Below are 20,824 nucleotides of genomic sequence, written 5' to 3' on the forward strand. Positions count from 1 at the left end.
CAGAACTGGGGGAAACAGGCAGACCTCTGCTGTCCTCTGTGATCAGGGTCACATGTGTGTCCATAAGAAGAAGAAATTAAGCCTTGAGGGCCTCATGAGGACCTCTGACTGAAAAGTCTCTAGTCATGAAGTGCAGATAACACATACTATCTGTAGTGGCATAGCTCTTATCACCCACGATCTGGGTATGGGATGGAGCTGAGAAAAGCACCATCCTTCCCCTCCTGCTTGTGTCTCTTGATACCAGCACCATTTCAGATCAATGAAGAGCCCAGATCTTCAGCTTTGCCACCTCTCTTCCACTGGGAAAAACGTGGAAGTGTGGATCTGCAGATGGTTGGGGTTGCATTTCTCTCCATCTTCCAGGTGTTCGGCCCATCTCCCAGCTGCACTTCTCCCAGCTGACATCATCCAGTGTGAATGTCACRTGGAGTGACCCATCCCCACCAGCAGACCGGCTTATCCTCACCTACAGCCCCCAGGACAAGGAGGAAGCCCAGCAGGTCACACTCGATGGCACCCGCAGGCACGCCAGCCTGACGGGCTTGCAGCCATCCACCGAGTACCTGGTGTCACTGGTGGCTGTGCATGGCACCATCAGCTCCGAGCCTGTGGTGGGCTCCATCACAACAGGTACCACGGGACACCCCTCGCCAGGCATGGGATGGAACYGGGGAGGGCAGCCAGGGGGATGGGGAGTGGACCTGCCTCCCACAGCTTTCCTTCTGCTCCGTCTCACCAGGGATCGATGCACCAAAGGACCTCAGGGTGGGCAACGTCACCCAGGAGTCCATGATCGTGTACTGGAGTGCTCCCATGGCTGCCTTTGACCACTATAGAATATCCTACCGTGCTGCCGAAGGTAACGGGCCACACCACTCCTTTTCATGCCTTGAGCTCACAGCTGCCAGCCTTCCCTCCATCTGCTGGCCCAAGCAAGCCACCAGGTCATCCTCACCAAGGCAGCATCCCGGTGCCTTGGGCAAAGTGACCACTAACTGGGGTCGGCTACAGGAACAGAGGATGGGGTGTCTGGGATGAGGATGGGAAGGGACCACTCAGCCAAGGGCCAGCTCAGCGCAGAGGGGCACACAGGATRGCCCCCAGCAGTGTGCCCTCCCCAGAGATAGTTAATTCAGGGCTCAATCCTGAAATCCCACATCTGTCACCTGCTCCCAACACCTCATCTCCCTCATCCTGTTTTGTCTATGATGCTGAAAAGGCCAGGCCAGCAGAGTGAGGGGTACACAGGAGTACACCTGCAGGCATGAAACCCAGTTACCTTCAGTATCTTGTGGAACTGCTCTCCCCCTGAGCCCCTCCTGAGCTCCAKGGATGGGGCCAGCCATAATGTCAAAGCTCTTGGCTCCATCTTTGCAGGGAGGACAGACAGTATGGCCATCTCCAGGGATGCCACCGAGTACACCCTCCACCAGCTGCAGCCCGCCACCAAGTATGAGATCGGGGTGAAGAGCGTGCGGGGCCGCGAGGAGAGTGAGCTGGCCTCCATCACCGTGTACACAGGTGGGTAGGAGCTCCTGGTGGGGAGGGAACAGTGCACAGTGTCAGGTCCAGCCCTGGGCAGGGCTGGCAATCCCTGCTTGCACTAATRCTGAGGTGACTGAAAGCAAGCTGCACCTCACACCAGCCAGATGCAAGCTGCAGATGATAAACAGGGCTCACAAGGGCTCAGTGTGGGCTTCCCAAGTATGTCTCAGCATAGCATATCCCAAATATTCATAGGCAGTCATGGGTGAAAGAGATAAACCTGTGCACCAGGCACCAGGAAGCCAGAAACATGATGCTGGGCAATAATGACAATCCTGTCTAAAGGGAATACAGATTTCCAGAAATAATCCCTGGGGAAGCCCTGTCACAAACAGCATCTGCTGCAAGAATAAAACYTTCTGCTATCCCCAACCTCCTCAAAACCTAAAGAAAACTCCTAACATCCTAGACTGTGCATCAAGAAAAGAGTGGAAGAGCAGCCCAGGTAGCAGAGTAGCACAAGGTATGACATCTCTGCACTCCAGCATGGGCAGCAGTAACTCCTGTGCGGGTACATGTGTCTGGGCAGCAGGGCTGAACACAGACTGATGTGCCACAAGAAGCCCTTCCAGTTCCTAGTCCAGTCTCTTGATGCCTCTGACTCTCTGGATCTCTCCCCCACGCAGCCATGGATGTCCCYCTGGGGGTCACGGCCACCAACATCACTCCCACCGAGGCGCTGCTGCAGTGGAACCCGCCACTGTCGGAGGTGGAAAGCTATGTCCTCATCCTCACACACCATGCAGGTACAYGGGGCTCTCTTTCGACCTCTCTCCCACACCAGGGTTCTGTTTCAGCTCACCTCAACCTCTCTCCCATCCCAAAGTCCAGGGTTCTGTGGGTGCCCTTCACAGAGGGAGTTGGGAAGTAGCTCTTATCTTGGGTTTTATCGGGATTAGAAAAATTAGACCATCCTTCAGATTGAACAGCACCACTACAGCTCAGCTGCTGCCCAGTACTTTATGGTSTTTCAGCAAACTTTATTTCACTTTATTCATTAGATCATACCCAGAGACAAATTTGGAGAACCACCTAGAATGTCTATCCTCACTTATCCCCTTTTGCTTACAGTTGCAGGGGAAACAATTCTTGTGGATGGAGACAGCCAGCAGTACCAGCTGACCAACCTGCTGCCCACTACCACCTACACGGTCTCCATGTACGCCACCAATGGGCCTCTCACCAGCCAGATCATCAGCACCAACTTCACCACTCGTATGTACAATCAYCTCACCCACTCCTCACCCCTAGCCATGTACCCACCCCAGGAAAAGCAGACAGCAAGACAGAGCCAAAGCTCTTGTCACATACCRTGGGCATAGAGGTAGCCACATGCCAAAAGGGCACAAACACTAATCCCAAATGCCCTTGTAGGGCACAACAAAAGAACAGAATTTTAGTCAACAAGCATCAACCATTATTTTYACTTTTTCAACACCCCTCCCTCCCTTTCTTTCAGTGATTTCCCCTGGATGTGATTTCCAAGCAGACCCTTGACCAGGTCTTTTTTTTTTGCCCAAGGCCATAGTCCAGAAGAGCACGACAACCCATTTTGCTCACAAACCGCCTGACAGATCCCATAGCGCATGAATTTCACAGCTGTTACCCTTGAGGTGGTATGCAGGTAGAGGAGGACTTCTAGAGGATTTGGAGAGCTCTGGTTAAGACTGGGGATGGTGATGAAGTCTTGAAACTGAGGGTGAGGATAGACTTTTGACTGTAGCTCAGTGTTGCAAGGTTGAGTCCCAGTGTACTGAGTTGGGAAGCAGGGCTGAGGTGGTTGTGTGTGAGAAATTGCACTTCCCTGGCTCCCTATCCACTCTTGCAGTTTTGGATCCTCCAACAAATCTGACAGCCAGTGAAGTCACCAGACAGAGTGCCCTGCTCTCCTGGGTTCCTCCCGTGGGAGAGATTGAGAACTACATCATGACCTACAGATCCACCGATGGCAGCCGGAAGGTGAGGAGTCCTAACAAAAAACAGTCTCATTAAGTCAGGGAATAATAAGAACATGGTAAAACGAGCAGAAAAAGCCAAAGCAAGCAAAAGAACAATGCTCACCAGCTCAGGGAGTAGGTAGTTAAGAAAAGTAGGCGTTACTTCCTGCAGAAGCAGAATGATAGAAAAAAGCAAGAAGAGATTGCCTAAGACAAAATGTTTATGCCCACCTGCTGATCTGGGCATAGAGAGGTTACCTGGAAAGTTTGGAGGAACAGGGGAAATTCACAGCTTGTGAAATACAAGCAAGCTGAGGTGGGAAAATATTATTCTGCAAACAGAGATGCTAAAAATGCCATTTGCCCTTCCTGCRAAAAGGAGGATAGGCACAGACAGCTAATTAATCCTGCAATACAATACATTTGATTATTTAATGAGTATGGTCACATCTGCCTATCTGGAGAAGCTGCAACAAACACTATCAGAAATACGTCATGGCAAATAGTCTGCTTTCCTTTGCTGGTGTGATTGGCTCACAGCAGCTAGAGGATAATAGCTTTGCAGAAGTGGTTCAATAATGCAATGTGGCACTGGCTCACAACCAGAAAAATTACCGTGACAGGAATCAATGGAGTCAAAACTGGCTGATAATCAGGTTTGGCCAGCTCTACTCCTTACGCTGCAATCAGTCATGCCTTCTACCAAGGRCACACAGATCCCAACAGAGCTGGTTAACAGAGCACACAGACTGCAAATATTTAAATCTGTCTCCGAACCAGCTCGCCTTCTCCCACCCAAACCATTCCAAATGTTGACTATATTAACTAACCTTATGTTCACCCAGTCCAGGAGTATAAGCAGTCATGCAATGCACCTCAGCCAGGCTCCAAGGGCTGCAGTAGTTTGTGGCTTCCCTTCCCTCCTCACTTACTCTTTAGGCTCCCCAACACTTTTCTCATCTGTTGCTCTTGGTGTTTCCCTCTTTCTGGGACTCACGTGCAGGAGCTGATTGTGGATGCTGAGGACACGTGGATCCGTCTGGAGGGGCTTTCTGAGACCACAGAATACACCGTGCGCCTGCAAGCTGCCCAAAACGCTGTGCGGAGCGGCTTCATCTCCACCACCTTCACCACAGGTGAGGACTTRCACTGCATCCACTCAGCTGGAGGTTAGCTCACTTATCATGCTGATAGGAATGGATTGCTCTTAGGGACCTTCCCTCCTCAGGGAGCATTCTATCACAATCCACAGAGAGGTACTTAAAATGCCATGACCCACAGTGCTGCTTTGCTGCAAAAAGTTAATGGCTGAAGGATCTATAATTCAAGCATAAGACCCAGCCCATGGCAAGGGGATTTAAGCTTCAAACTAGGAACCATCTACCGGGCCCTTTGCCTTGCCCATCCTCAAGTGCACAGAGGAAAAAAATACCCATTAAAATCAACCACACGTATCAACAGGTATGCTCCTGGGAGAGGACCCCAGTGTCTCCATGCTGTAGACATGATCTGATTGCTCATAAATATCAAAGAATCATAGAATACWTTGGGTTGGAAAGAATCTTTAGGTCATCTARTCCAATCCCCWTGCAGCTTCAAYTTGATCAGGTTGCTCAGAGTCCTGTTGAACTTGACCTTAAAAGTTTCCAGGGATGAGGTATCCCTCGAAATATCAAGCACATGCATCTCCACCACCACCACCAGCAGAGTCACAGACAGTAGAGCCAGCACTTTCTCTAATTGCATTATTCCTCCCCACTCTAATTCTAGAGCATTCACAATCCACTAATGCACTAAAGCATGTTTTCCTTTCAAAACCAAAAGGCAGGCATCCTCAGTCACCACAAACCCTCACAGACAGAGGAATATTTACACTTCCAAGAATGAAGCTTGCATGAGAATGTCACCATTGCTCCCATCCCCTGCAACCACTCATAACAGAAACAGTGCAAAGCAAATTGTTCCTCATCCTCTTTGAAAACCATGGCTAGGCCAGGACATTTACAGACAAATGCCTCTTGTTCAGGGCTGAATCCAGTCATGCTTCTCCCGGTCTTCAAAAGCACTGAGARGTCTCCAGATGTTGTCCACCAAAATTCCTCCCATCTGTGCTGCCAGTTCAATTAGAAGAGTTTTCTTTCAATCTGCTGTGGATATACTTCCCCATCACTTRCTTTTAAGAGATAACAGAATCTATATGTCAACAAAAGAAGAAACAACTTTAAGGCATCTACACAACAGGCTTTCCTGTTATTCTTGCCTCTTACACGTGCACATAAAACCACTACAATTCAGGCAGGTGATGGAAAAATACATGTAATCTTTGAGTCTGCTTGGGATTCAGGGATGAAGCTGCATGGGGGTGACTTCTCAGGTGTGATAAAGCAGGAGAAACCACTCGCATCAGGCAAGGACAACACCTTTTCCATCAAACAGAAATGTCACACTTCAGTGACATTAGCCACCATTGCCAGCTGATGCAGCATCCTACACATTTAACTGGCTTTYAAGATGAAGACAGGCATTAGCAACCAATCAGTTTCTCCCCACTTACCCCAATGTCAGTGCGACAGAGGCAACCAGGAACTATCACCAATGCAATGCAATCCATGGACAGCACCTCTCATCAAAGCATCCGGATCTGGGATTCCATTTATTTTGGCAATGTATCAGAGCATTTTGCAGAGAACAAGGACTCATCTTAAAGGAGACAAAAAAAAAAAAAAGGAAAGAAAACCACCCAGGCTTAATTTAAATTGTTTTGCTTCTTCTGCTTACAGTACACATCCTGGGGTTCTTCTATTCCTTCTGACATTAATAGCTCAGCCTYTTTTGTTTCATGTTTGCACAAGGCTCTTGGGGAATTGTATACAGATGAGACAAAAGGAAGAAAGAGATACAATATTTATAATTTATAGTGGTTTGAAGTGTCTTTCAAGGTCTCCTTGGCTCTTAAAGACATGAATGTAAATTAAGAAACAAGCAATCTCCACAGAGCTCAGGGGAGCCCAAAGTGCTTGTCTTTGAAGAAGTTTTCATTGTTGGATACTATAAAACACAAACAATGTTGCACCAGACTGTACTACAGACTATGAAGACAGGAACAAAAGGGGGGATCTTCAACATTTGGACACAGCAATGACCTCCAAGTCCTCAGGTCACAAGGTGGGGGGAAATACACSCACGTGGGAAGCAACAGGAAAGAATTGTGCTTTGCTCCTGTGGGGCACTACACAACTGKGATGGACACACACAGCATACAAGATTTTAAGGTCCCTCACACCTTCTCAGTTTGTGACAGAGACATCATTGAAAACCACATCGACACTGCCAGCTCTGCACTCATTTATTCCATCATCCATATGTATCAACATCAAAGAATAATATTGATTTCCTTCTTTTATCTTAAATAAGAAAAAAATTGTTCCCAGAGTTGATATTCCAATWCTGCCATGATAATTAAGTCATAACTAAGACTCTCCTAAACTCTGACCACCAAATGAGATGTTTCCTCATTAAAGAACACCTGTAGCACAGTCACACAACCCATGCTGCCCATCTCTAGCAYCTCACACACTCCCATTCCTGCTCAGTTTGCAAGTGACAATTAGCTCAGCATAAGTTCACCATCATTTCCAAGGGCATGAAGAATTAGGACAATCCCTCTGGAATGAGTAAAGTTATAAAACTTGATTGGAGCTGGCAATCCTGAGAGGACAACAGGTTCTGGTATTTTCACAGCTGTCTAAAGATGCTGGTGACAGCTTGAACCCCAGGGTTTCAGACACAGTGCAGAAAGATGGTCCAAGAAGTGGCATCCCTCATCATTCATCATGATGTTACCRTGCACCTTTCCAATATRTAACATATGGAAGAATAATTAATAKATGCAAWCATTTTTTACCATTAAGTCCTCYGAGGCTGATGGCAGATGTAAAGTCTCACTGCCTCGCAGAATTGCCTGGAACACAGAAGCCAAGATAGACTTTTCCTGGATCATAACTAGTGGGGCCTGAAGCATAGGGAAAAGGTCTCTTTGCTTGATCTTTGCCTCTTATTTTTATTTTTTAGGAGGACGTGTCTTTGCTAACCCTCAGGACTGTGCCCAGCACCTGATGAACGGRGACACACTAAGCGGGGTCTACACCATCTCCATCAATGGGGACCTCAGCCAGCGGCTGCCAGTGTACTGTGACATGACCACCGATGGAGGTGGCTGGATTGTGAGTATCCATGTGTCTGTCCTACGTSTTGTCCCCACCAAAAAGTGACTGAGCCTCACCCTACCACCAAAGCCAAGCAGCACACTGCGCAGGAACGACAGCAGGCTCAGTATCACACACTTCATTTCCCACACCACAGGGAATGGCTCATGCTCCTGTAATAATAGTTACACTTGGAGAAATGCCTTTGATTTATTTGACATGTTTGCAGTACTTCTGGAGAGCAAAATCTGTGAGTGAAGCTGATTTATTGTTCTARAAATGAAATTAATGGCCAGTAGTTTTCATGGGGAATGGTTCATGTTGCCTGCAGAACGAAGGGTGTCAGGCATCACCCTGATTGAGTCTGCACAGGAGCACTTTAAAAAACAAATGCCTGTTTGGCTTTTGAATTGCACAAACACTGCKTGTCTTGACATAGATAGACTTACAGCATAAATAAATAATGCCATAGTGCTTTGGTCTTATTCATGTCAAACTCTTACTTACACACATTACATAAAACTCTGCTAGATGTATAGTCAAACCAAAAAAAAAAAAAAAAAAAAAAAAAAAGAGTTTCCTCAAATGCTGATTTCTAGCCAGTAAATTTCCCACTCTGTTTCAGAGTATCCACTTGGATATCAAATAAATAGCCAGCTCAAAGCAGAATTACATGCTAGAAAACCAGAAGCACCATGTGTTAGTTAAAGCAGAAACCTCAAAGGCCAATTTCTTCCTATTCTACCATTTATTTTCTTTGACATTATCTAGTATCTCTTTGGTTTCTACATCTGCACATGAATTAACTGCATGACTGCAATCAACACTAACTGGATGGCCATCACAATTTTCTCCTCTGAAAGGGACAATGGAAAGAAAAAGTATTAACTTTAAGTTGTGTGTCCAAAGCCTGGCAAAGCTGTTCCTCATCTCTATCATTATGATTTTCCCTCTGGTCTTCCTTCACATTAGGTCTTCCAGAGGCGGCAGAATGGGCTGACTGATTTCTTCCGGAAATGGGCAGATTACCGAGTTGGCTTTGGAAACTTGGAGGACGAGTTTTGGCTGGGTATGACCTTCCCTGSTTGTCCTTTATTGATGTGTCAAACCTGAGTTCCATGTGCACTGTGCCGCTCGCCTGTGCCAGCTGTTGGCTCCTTGCCYTTCACCACATCCCTCTGACAGTTTTCCTTCTGTTCATTCCCTGCCCTTCACATTAGGAAGTCATGCATAGGCACACATAAAAGCTCATTGTGAAGGTCAGMAGCTCCCTAGTTTGCTTTTTCTAGGAGAGAAGTGGGGTATGTTTTCATGGATCAAAACCCATCACCATCCTTTGGATGACTACTGATGACCAGAAAGTTGTCCAGTGAAAGCAGGAAAGGAGTGACTGAGAGACACAGCACTTAAAATTGAGAGTGGTCTGAAATTGAGAGTGCTCCTTCAAAACCTGAACATGAGCCAAGGGGACCTGTAGCATAAACACACTCTGGCTTGTATGGGAGCCAAATAGCAACGTAAGAAGCACCAGGGCTCAACAGCTGAATGTCCCCAGCTTCAGCAGCATGAAGAAATCTGAACATGGGCCTTAAACACACCACTTGGCCACAGCAAAGTAAAGCATGAGTGGGGACAGAGAGCTCAGACCGCAGCAGTGCCAGGAGATACACACACTCACCACAAGTGCTGCTGCTCTCTGATTCCTCTCCTTGCTCTCATTTCCCACTGCTGTTTTRTTTGCCTAGAGCTTTCCTTGTTTGTTCACAGAGCGGATCCAGGCACCAGCTCTCACCAGGTGTTTCATTGTCTCACCAGGCTTGGACAACATCCACAGGATCACATCCCAAGGGCGCTATGAGCTGCGAATAGACATGAGGGACGGTCAGGAAGCGGCCTATGCCTATTATGACAAGTTCTCCATTGGTGACTCCCGGAGCTTGTAYAAACTGCGAATCGGGGACTACAATGGCACTTCAGGTACAGTCTCATTGCTAGCAATGATCTTGGGTTGGGACCAGTGAGTCTGAGACTCACTGAGAAATCCCAGCGTGGAATCCCTCACTTGTCTAGTGTGGCAAGACAAAAACCCAAAGTCCTTYCTGCCTTCCTGCAGTCCATCATGTAAACCAGGCTAATAAATCCCATTAAGGACATGGGGAATTTTCCATTGGGGATTAGATATATAATATCTGAGAAATTGCTGTTCAAGTAAACAGTCAATCATCAGAGGTGTCATCTCACTTGACAATAACCACAGCTGGCTACTGATGCTGTGCTGGAGGCTGTATTTATCGCCTTTCCACAGCTATGGAAAAATCTGAAATCCTCTGAGTCATTTCCTCATGTAAAGGCCAAACACTTTGGCCCAGTTTTGGAAGGACACTGTCACACCTGCTTGCTTGGTTGATTTAGGAGAGTTAGAGTTGCCCACCAGAAAACCRTGGGTGATGGAGGGAGAAGGGAGAAGAGGTACAACTGTAGCCCCTTTAGCTGGGATAGACATGCCTGGTGCGAGCCTCCATGACAAAACTTCCACCGTGTACTACATGGAACTCCACAACATAGCTAAGATCCAGGACTTTCCCTAATCAATACCAGTTAGTCGCCAGTGGAAGAGGAGTGATAGGAATCTTGATTGTGTGCAACAAAACAGTTGCTTTAACCTCAAGTCCCAAGGCACAAGGCACCCAACCTACKGCCAAAAATAGCAGTAATAGTGCCATGCAGACACTATGCCTTCCCCTTCCCCATGCAAACTCTGCTTCTAGATGTCCAACCAAGGAGCTTTAGTTCCACGTTGAGATAAGGGAGCCAGGGCTTGACAAATGGCTCAATCCAGCTCTCCATGGCTGGATTGCACACAGCCAGCATGAGTCCATTTCATTTGCCATTAGGGATCACCGAGGAGCATATTAAGGATGTCTCCTGTAAGTTTTAATAACAACTGTATTTTACTCTGGCTTTTCTTTCTCCCAAAAATAGCTTTCTAGTTCTCTAGTGCGTGAGGAGGTGAGATGGTTTGAGGTTTTGGTTGGAATAAGACATCACACATCTTCCAAAAACCTCTTCTCTTTATCCAAAGGGAGAAAAGGTGGCCAAGCATTTTGGTTCAGGAGAAGAATGTTTGGTCTCCTTTTAGAGAAAAAGCTCCCTTTGGCAAACAGGAAGGAGGCTGAAAACATCCTGAAGTTATATAGCAGAACCAAGCCTTGGGAAATCAGGGATGCCAAAATCTGGKATCAAATTAATTTCTGAAGCACTGAAATTCAGATCGAAACACATATCCAAGCGCTTTATCTGACATAGCCAAGAAGCCTCTAAGATTTGCTGCAGTCTGCACTGATCCTAAACAGACAGCAGAGGACCTCAGATGAACCARTTGTGCACAATTCCAGTTGTTATTCTCAGACTGTCAGCTGCTTGAGCCATTGATTTGCAGGCTACTACATAACCAGAATATCCTAATTTCCTCGTGAAAAGGCCAGATAACTCAGACTCCATCACCTTTAATGGAACCTCTTTCCACAGGAGACTCCCTCAGCTATCATCAGGGACGTCCCTTCTCCACCAAGGACAGGGACAACGATGTCGCTGTGACCAACTGTGCCATGTCCTACAAAGGGGCCTGGTGGTACAAGAACTGTCACCGCACCAACCTCAATGGCAAGTACGGAGAGTCCCGGCACAGTCAGGTAAGGGCAGAACTGGCTTGAAAACCTCTGGAATTTCTTCCAGGGGAGCATGACAGCAAGCCTGGGGCTGTGTGATTGGAGCACTAGGGTCARGAGAACTGGAGGCATGACCCCCCASCAGCTGGAGCAAAGGCAGCCACCTTCAAGCCATCTAGGCTAATGCTTTGTGCCTCACACACGCTGCCATAGTAATCTGCTGTAGTGTATTAGATTAAAAAAAATATACTTACATGAATTCTGATCAGCCTTTGAGCAGTGGGGAAAAAATAACCAAGCCTTACAGGAGGGGAGTTTCTTGCTCCTGCTATAGCAAGTTTGTCTTTCTGGCTTCTCTACAGCAATCTACCTTGTTTCCTTCCTCTCTGACTCTGGTTTCTTGTTAGGGTCTTTCTTTACCCTCTGCTTTTCTTTCCCTCCTGCTAGGGGATTAACTGGTACCATTGGAAAGGCCACGAGTTCTCCATCCCCTTTGTGGAAATGAAGATGCGACCTTACAACCACCGTAACATCTCTGGGAGGAAGCGACGGACCCTACAGCTCTGAGCCAGCTGAACCCCTCCTGCCTCCCACCACCTGACCTTTCTTGTCATTTGTTTGTATTTTATAATATAAAACTCAGCTGAGATAGCAACCTGCCCCTTGCGAGTACTGGAGGGAGCTGTGGCACAAGGAAAGGCCATGGGAAAGACCTCATCGCTTTGCATCTGTCCCAGAGAAATACCAAATTTCCAGTCTCCCTATCCCAATACTCTGGCCCTTAACATGGGAAGAAAGAGAAAGAGACAGATTTTTTTGATATTTTTTTAAAAGACATAGAAATCCCCAGCAACCCCTGTCAGAAATGTTTGTCACAGGGCTTGTGGCAGAAACTTTCCCCACAGGTACCTTGGTATAGCCATTCCACCCCAGTCATGGCCAGGGACGCCTGTCCTCTCCCTGCCTCCCTGTCTCCCCTTCGCAGGGAGGTCCCAAGTTTTATGCCATCCTGTAGACACTGACTCTTTCAGCAGGCAGAGGCTCATCTCCCCGCTATCTATAGGTTCTGGACACATGGAGACTAAGTGAGGATGAGCAAAGGCTCATCCCATCCTCAGTTTTCCCAGGAGGGCTTGGCAATCATCTGCATGTGTAGGCAAGCTCCAGAGAGTCCACAGCTCATGTGCTGGCCCCACCACAAAGTCATCTTTGTATGCACAGGGTATRTGAGAATAAGAACTACTCCACCAGCCCCAACCTGCATTATCCACTCCTCCAAGCTGAACTCATCCCACCACATCCACGACATCTGCCCGGGTTTTGCTRAACTTGATGGAAAAGAAAGGACTTAAATTACAAGACTTAGGAGAAAAATCACTACTTGTGGTCCTGAAATCGAGGACCCGTTTCCTCCATTATTTCTACATTACATCATGCTCTCTCTCACTGAGGTTATTTATACCAGACAAAAGAGTCTCAGAGAAGAAGCAGTAATAAACAGATATCACACAACTGCAGCCCAGCCAGAAGCCAACAGCGGTCACAGCTCAGGTGCTCCTGTTCATGGGCCTTCATGTGCACAGGGAATTACAACCATSTAGTTAAGGGAAGATAAATCCAAGCTGAGGAATGACCCTTTCCTTCCTTCTCCTACACCATCCCTCTTCAATGCCATCAACAAGAGGGACACAAATCTCAGTGCCTTGATATTGCCATCTCTCTAACAGGAAATCAACTGTTTCCCCTCCTGGAAGGGATGCACAGTCCATTTCAGTTTTGGAGCACTTCAAGGCCTTTGGAAGAATTAATGAGCTCRCTCTCCCCATCCTTAACTTCTTGTGTCTCAAGGAAGACGGACCCTTTGGATAGCTGTGTTTGCACCCTGTTGTCATTGACCCCACCTCCACATGGCCCAAATGACCACCATGCTCAAGTCATTCCTCTGCCAAGGGCTCCAGTCAATGCTGGACATTGTCACTGGCCTGGTCTCGAAGAGGGGACTTGTCCCTACATCCAAGGACAATGCAGCTCATCACTGCATTTGCAGCCAAAGGAGCATTACAAATGCTAAACACTGCCATTAGATTTTATGATACTGAAGCTGCTTTGTGTCAAAAACATCTTCCAGATGGCAACATAAAGGCATCTTTGCAGTAGCTTATAATTCAGGCCAGTGTCTCTTTCATGGTCACACTTCTTAATGTTCTGACGCTACTCACTACGGCTGCAGAGCTGAAGAAGAGCATTAAATGGGAAACACAACCTCCTTTTCCATGCCACATGAAATCACAACTAACACCGAGGTCAAGATTAGATGCAGGGTCCAGTCTTTCATGTGGCCAGCTTGTAAGTTGGAGAAAGGATGCTCAGCAACATCTCAGATGTAATGAGGTGTCTCTTCCTACTTCCTTGGCATCAAATCGGGCAACAAGTCAACCATTCGAGGAACAGGTGAGTCAGAGACTGCACACGAGAGGATCATCTTGCAGGACATGGCCACTGTAACAGATGGCAGYGTTCACCTCCTGAGCAGCACCCAGCCTTGCTTTAAGACCCAAAAGCCAACAAAAAGCAGCAGATGGAACTGGTCAAAGTCTAAGAAGGCTTTTTGTAGACCAGCAGAGTTAATTCTTCCCCAAACCTTTAAGAATATGTAGGAAGAAATATCCCAACAAAAGCTGTAAGGGAATAGTGGTTATAACTTGGAGCAGATATTGGCAGTGGATGGTGCTGTTTGCTACCCACTCAGGTGAAAGGAAGAGATGTCAGTAGAAACATACACTCATCATTCACAGTCAAGTGAAATGCAAGAAACCTCTCTTTTCAAAAGTACAACTCAAAGAGAAAATCAGAGTTTGCCAAGCTTTTCCAGGAGGTTCAAAAGAAGATCCTCAAAAAGCGTGATAATTCTCTGAACAGGTTCACTGACATACATCTCTCCCTCCCTTCTCATGTCTGTCATCCCTYKTACAAGTCCTGTAACCAGGATGARTCAGCCCAGTTGACCCAACTTTGYAGTCACRTAAGAAAGGCACCCTTGGRGACAATACCCAATCTTTCAGTGCTRTTATATCAATGCTGGTCCCTGACCTCTCACGTGGTGCTGGGGTGTTGCCTTTTCATGACACTGGTGAGAGACAGTTGCTACAATCTGTTAAAGGGAAGATTTCTGCACATCATGGTTTTCTCCTGGTGATAACCCAACCCAAGCCCAGGCACACAAACAGCAATAACCACCCAGTCATTTGGGTCTTTGTCCCCTGTTCACATTGTCCATAAACAAGATACAATTCCCAGATAGTTATTTTAATTCATTGCCTTTTTTTTTGGAGGGGGGGGTCTTGTTTGGGGTTTTGATTGTTTGGATTTTTTTTGTTTGTTTGTTGGGGGTTTTTTTTGTTCGCTTTTGTTTATTTATTTTTGGTTGTTTTTTTTGTTTTTTTTTTTTGACAAAGCTCCTGACAGCATTTTCAAGCAWATTTTTTTAATKTTKATGCTACAGAATGGCCACAGGATTAAATAGTTTCTTCTCATCCTACATAACTGGATGGGCTAGTTCATTCTCCAGCTAGACCAGGTTTGGCCCTGAAATTCCCAGAAACCAAGCCTGGATCTGGTGCAGTGCTCATCTTGAGAGACCTTGGCTTCAGCACATGAACTATCACCAGGTTCTGGTGGCTCCACTGCCATCCTGGGTTTGTGTGGCCCAGGCTTGTTCCAGAGCCCAAAGAGAAACCTGTTACCCAAACCATAGTCCCCACTGCAAGATGCCATCTCATGTAACAGGAAGCAGGAAGAACCACATCAAATCCACAGCAGAACACAGTGTGTGCTCATGACCCTTACAGCCTTTCAAAGCCACTTCTTATTTCTAAACCCAGAATCCTGGAAGGAAACACAAAGGCACTTTCTCATCTCTTGCCCAATTCTCATTTCCTACTGTTTCCATTCTCCAAGCCCATCTTCCCATTGCACACTGCACTGAAACATAACCAAAGAAAAAAAAAAAGTCCTGAAAGGAAAAGCTGCTTTCAATAAAGTGATCCTTAAGACAGCATTTATAAATGAATAATTTCAAGAAGGAGAGAGRCCAGGTTCTTCCCAAGGGTAGCTGGGTTTTGGTAGGAGGGTACCAGAAGGGTATCCACACAAAGGCTACGGACAACTCTTTGCTTCTACTCCTTACCTTTACATTACTTTACCATGGGCATCTCAAAGCATAGTAGTGGCCTAAATGCACTCTTGCCCCAACCTCTTGCTGCCTTCCCAAAGTGATGATTATCCCAGGTGAAATGCCTGGGTGTGGAAGGCATAGGTCATGCCACCTTCACTCCCAGTGATGCAACTGCTGAGGGCTCAGCCAGTGCTGTCCCCATGCCCACAACAGGCTCAGAGCAACCTAACAAAATACAGCAGGAGCCAAAGTGCCCTCCTGRTGCCTCATCTCCATGCCAGCACATGCCCTTCGTCCCAGCCACAGCTGCCCTCCTGGTATGTCCCCAACATCACATCCTAGGGTGACCCTGTCCTGTGCCCCCCAAAAMTGCCCACAAGTTTTGACTTTACCAAACACTGCCAGCAAAGAACTCTCACTCCCAAAAAAAAAGCTTCAATTCATGCTTACACTCACTAATGAAGGGCTCTGTCCAGGGGCCAAACAAGAAGCCCATCCCTGTTTGAACCAGCCAAGCACCCTGGATGGCCATAAAATCCAACAGAGCCCCCTGGGGAGCACCAGAACCCTCCACCTTCACCTTCCCCTTTCCTAAAATCTTGATGGTAGTGGCAGCTCCTTGCCCCTTCCAGAGGGGAAATTTGGGGTAAGTGGGAGGGAAAGGCCCTTCCCTGGGGAGATCCTGATGCCCAGACCTGCCTCAATAGCCAGCCTGYAGTTCTTCAGGTGTCAGTAGTTTCTCAGAAGGATGGTGACACAAAGACCTAAACAAACAAATAAGGAGTTCCCTGCATACAGGTGTGATCTTGGAAATGTGCTTAATATTTTCACAAAATTTAAAATGCATAAATGAGAACGGAGAACAGAGGCAACAAAATGTCTTGGACAGGTTCTGATGAACTCAAACACAAAACACTGCAACCAAATGAGGGGGGAAAGTAAATAAATGCATAAATAAAATCTATAATACAAATAAATAATATATTAAAACAACCCTCCCCACCTTGTAATGAAAATGTAGCTTGGAGAATGGGATCAACGCTTGTTAACCATTGTTAACTAGTATTTTTAGTCCTGACCGCTCTTAGGCTATGTATAGTTCCTTTTTTTAATGCATTTTCTATACATTAATAAAAGATATTGAAGGAGTGAGCTGTGTGCCTGTCTGGGAGGTGGGGTGGGAGGGGGTCCTGGTGCATCCAAGCCCAGCAGCATTCCAAGCCCAACCTCATGCCAAGAAGGGACAYGCATCCCCTGTCCCTAATCTTTGGTTATCTTATGGGAGAAGGATGGGGGGCTCATTTACACGGATTCACATTCAAATCTGGAAGAACAGAGCAGATGATAAACCTAGCATATGCAATGTGATAAAAAAAAAGAGTAGGAAGAAGTTTTGGGGCAGCCCAACTTTGGCCAGTGGTGCCATCTCCATCCTTGTAGGTGTTCAACAACAGGCTGGACAAAAGTCTCTAGGACAAGTGTGAACTTAGACGATTTTAAAATTCTTTTATTATTTCACACAAAGACTTTATCTAAACCTCTTTTTTTAAAGTTTTCTCATTTGACACATAGCCAGACAGGATGAGAAAGCCTGAAAGAAGTTCTTCCACCAGATCACTTCAATATTTTCTAAATTTGATTTCAGAGAGACAAAACAAGAGAGTTTGGTTGGTGGTAACTTCTCAACTTCTCTTTCTTGCTCAGATTCATGAGACAAAAAAAAAGGAAGTTGTGAGWGTGGGGATGCCCCATCTTGGTCATGACCCTTGGTACACCAAGAGMCAAGCATGAAGCCTGATGGACTCAACTGTCTGGATTAAATGAACTTTTTTTCTGTTTGAAGGGAATCAATGACATGGAAGACCCTTCAGGCAAGGGAAGACCCTTCAAGCATTTGACCCAGCCCAGGCTGTTTCATTTTTGGTCTCTAAAAGAAGGGCAATGCCCTCCACTGTGCTCCCCCATTCAGCATGTGTGGGGCCAAGTGAGGCCCCCAGAACCTCCATTTCCTGCAGAAAACTCCCCAAAAAGTTCACCTGGAAGAAACACAGGCTTCCTGTTGCAATAACCAATAACCAATAACAAGAGGCAGGTTTGTATCACTCAGACATTGGTACCTATAGAAGGCAGGTACATGGGGAGCTGCAGCATCATCTGGATCTAATCCACCTCCCAAAATCAGTCATGGCCCAACTCCATGTTTCAGATGGGACAAGAAGGGAGTGAGGGCTGGCACAAGCTCTTTCTTAAATGCTCCAAGTTTTGCCCCATCACACTAAATCTTGGGGAGTTCCTGTCCCCATTGCATGTGCCCACCACCCTCATTGCTCTGGCATCCTCTGCCCTTGCACAGCTCAGAGCCATCACTATAATCTAGAGACAGTACCACATCTGGTGGGATCTCACATTTCCAGCCTCTCCAAGGAGCATGCCTTCCCAGGCACACTGCAGGCACTTCCAGCCACCACAGCCCCCCCATCTGCACTTTATACAGAGATATTTCATCACAGCCCTCTTACCAAAGTCCCCTTCTTGCATGAGCGATGCTCAGGAACTTTGTTCCAACAGCAAACATCAGGAGGGTGTACAAAGGTCTTCAGCAAGGACCCTGGGCATCCATCCCAAAGCCAGAGCWCAAGCAACACATTCCCAACAACACATCCTGCAACTTCAGCCCAAAAAAGGCACAAGGGAGATGCTGGCCCAGGAGCACAGAGCATGGCAGGAGGAGGTGCAATGCCTCCAGAAGCAAGGCTGGAGCAGGCTGATGAAAGGGCAGCCTTGTGCCATGAATTCACAGCTRCTTTATGCCTTGAAATGTGATTTTTATAGCACTATCTTCAACATTCTCAGATGTTAATTTCTTCTCATAAGATGGCACGTGTTCCTCATTTCTTTTAAAATGCTCATTCCCATTTTGATATTTTTAACTCCTAGGGCTACAGGCTCTAAAGTTTAGTTATGTCAAGTGTAAAAAATTTATACATTATCTTTTTTCATCAAACCTAAATGCAGGGATTTTACATTTTATTCATTCTTCTATCTAATTCCAATSCCCCTGCCATGGGCAGGGACACCTTCCACCAGACCAGGTTGCTCCAAGCCCCATCCAACCTGGCCTTGAACAATTGCATGGATGGGGCAGCCACAGCTTCTCTTGGCAACCTGTGCCAGAGCCTTACCATGCTCAAAGGGAAGAATTCCTTCCAATATCCCATCTAACCTGGATCTCTCTCAGTGTGAACCTATCCCACCCTTGTCCTTATAGCAGCACGTCTCTCCCTTCCCAGTATTTTTTTGACTGCTTTCTGCTGTCAGTAGGAACATCAAGGCATGCAGCAATCCTCTAGCAGGTTCTTCCCTGCAGCATGGCTAATCCTGTTGCTCCCATGCAGGTTATCTTCTGGGCATTGCCCCTCAGAGCAGAGCACACCAGGATATGGTGGGAACACAAGCCTCCTCTGTTCATCATAACAGGCCTTTGTCCCCATGCTGTTTGTCCCATGCGTTCGGTGACATCACACCAAAAGAGGGAATAGAAGCAAGTAACTCTACAAATGGTGATAAGAAAAATCCTCCCCAAAAGCAACAGAAGGAGCGGGACGAAGTAGGAAATCTCCCTCTAAGAATTTCAGAAGGCGTTGGAAATGGGCACTTGGAGAGAAGCAGCAGAGGGGATGAGGCTGGAGGGGCATCATGGCAGAACTGTTCCCCCACTCCCAGTGGGGGAATGTCCCCTTGCAGTTTTTGGCCCCTTGAGTCAGGCCAAAAACAGATGGCCTCTGCCTGTTCACCCCWCATATTGGCTCCCCAGTCACAACCTAAGGCTGCCTCTGCCCCCTGTCTGAGGGGGTCTTTGCCCTCAAAATACAGGAACCTGCTCCCCCTAACAGATGGGCAGAAAGAGGCAAAACATCACCAGGAGAAAGGTTGTAGTTGTTTTTTCCTTCTTTCACCCACCACAATTTGCATTTCTCTCTCAGTTCCCTCCTGGGGTGTGGGTGAGCTCCCACCAAGCTGCTCTGCCCTCCTGACACCCAGCTGCATCCTCCCCACAGAGTAAATAAGATGAGGAGTAGGAAGACTTTGAACTGTGAAGAACAAAGGTCAGTTAGCCCCACTCGCAGGAAGGAGCTAAGCTCAAGGACAGCACAGAACATCCCAATTGCTCCAATGCCACCAGCCAAAATCCTCATGTGATCCTGAGTCAAGAGACATTAGCTCAGYAGAGATCTCCAGGAACAGCTTCCTCCATGGGAGTGGCTTATGGAGGGGACAAATAATCAAAATAATCAAAATACTACTAAAAATTTGGCATCTGCGTATCATTAAAAAGCAGGATCGGGTCTCCCTACCCACCTCAGCTGGACTCTGGAGGAAGTCAGCATTGAGGGATGGCCACTGATTGCTCCTCAGCATCGTGGGGCTGAGCYAAATGAAGGACTGTGGCAGAGGGGACAGTCGGCACAACTGGTTTTACACCTAAAAAATCAACCTTGGCAGATCTGCCAACCATCCTGGGGATGGCAGGAGGAGGCACGAGCCAATGCTTCCTACAACTGGATGCACATGCTGCCCCTTGGGAGCACCAGATTGTACTAAGTACACTTGCTCTTCTGGCTTTGGTTTACACCTTGCACAAATCCAGCCCTTGGATGCTGCTGCTGACCCCATTTCCACGCTGGGKGAAGGAGCACCCCCATTCACCAACAAATTTGCCTTCCCTGGCATCCACATACTGATTCTTGAGTGCTCCTAAATGGGAAAGYACCACGTCATGCTGCCAGGACTTGCCCAGGCCTGGTGCTTTCTCCATCTCCTGGTGTGTCTCCTCTCCCCCTTGCCTGCCACCAGTGCTGCCTGTAGGATTTCCTCAGAAAGAAGTTCCTGAAGGCTCACAAAACAATCAGCTCTAAACAGCCCAAACACTGACATGTACCCTGAGCAGACACATACAACCCTCCTCYTCCTCATCTGCCCCCTATACCATAGCTTTCTCAACACAAGCACCAAGCAGTATTTGAGAAAGCACCTGAAGACCCCACCTCAGTTCCTACCCCAGCATTTTTCTCCTCCAGGCACCAGGGAGGGATAATCCCACAAATTCTGACCAACCTTGGCAAGCTCAGCTGCAGACTCCCAAGTGATGGGTGGGCAAGAGGCACCCCCAAAACTCACCAGCTTTGGGACATTTTCCCTAAGAGCAGCATTTCCCCCCACCACTGCCTGTATGGGACTTAGCCCCAAACCAGCCCAAGGTGGCACATGGGTGGGACTGGGACACCTGAGTTC

General features: G+C 47.1%; 1 protein-coding gene across 1 annotated transcript in view; it reads left to right on the forward strand.

Annotated features, from left to right (window-relative positions):
• The window catches only part of TNR (tenascin R), a 29,999-nt gene extending 16,365 nt beyond the window's left edge, over positions 1-13,634 (forward strand). Inside the window, exons 10-21 of the mRNA XM_057379679.1 lie at positions 367-633; positions 743-862; positions 1,381-1,524; positions 2,175-2,294; positions 2,620-2,763; positions 3,377-3,507; positions 4,489-4,621; positions 7,557-7,708; positions 8,663-8,759; positions 9,506-9,667; positions 11,219-11,382; positions 11,806-13,634. Coding sequence (XP_057235662.1) covers positions 367-633; positions 743-862; positions 1,381-1,524; positions 2,175-2,294; positions 2,620-2,763; positions 3,377-3,507; positions 4,489-4,621; positions 7,557-7,708; positions 8,663-8,759; positions 9,506-9,667; positions 11,219-11,382; positions 11,806-11,925 — 1,754 coding nt within the window. The 3' untranslated portion in view covers positions 11,926-13,634. The remainder of the gene's footprint in view (positions 1-366; positions 634-742; positions 863-1,380; positions 1,525-2,174; positions 2,295-2,619; positions 2,764-3,376; positions 3,508-4,488; positions 4,622-7,556; positions 7,709-8,662; positions 8,760-9,505; positions 9,668-11,218; positions 11,383-11,805) is intronic.
• Positions 13,635-20,824: the final 7,190 nt, after the last annotated feature.

This window comes from Malurus melanocephalus, unplaced genomic scaffold (assembly GCF_030028575.1).
Source record: "Malurus melanocephalus ecotype Western Australia unplaced genomic scaffold, MMel_1.1 scaffold_416, whole genome shotgun sequence".
NCBI classification, from domain to species: Eukaryota; Metazoa; Chordata; class Aves; order Passeriformes; family Maluridae; genus Malurus; species Malurus melanocephalus.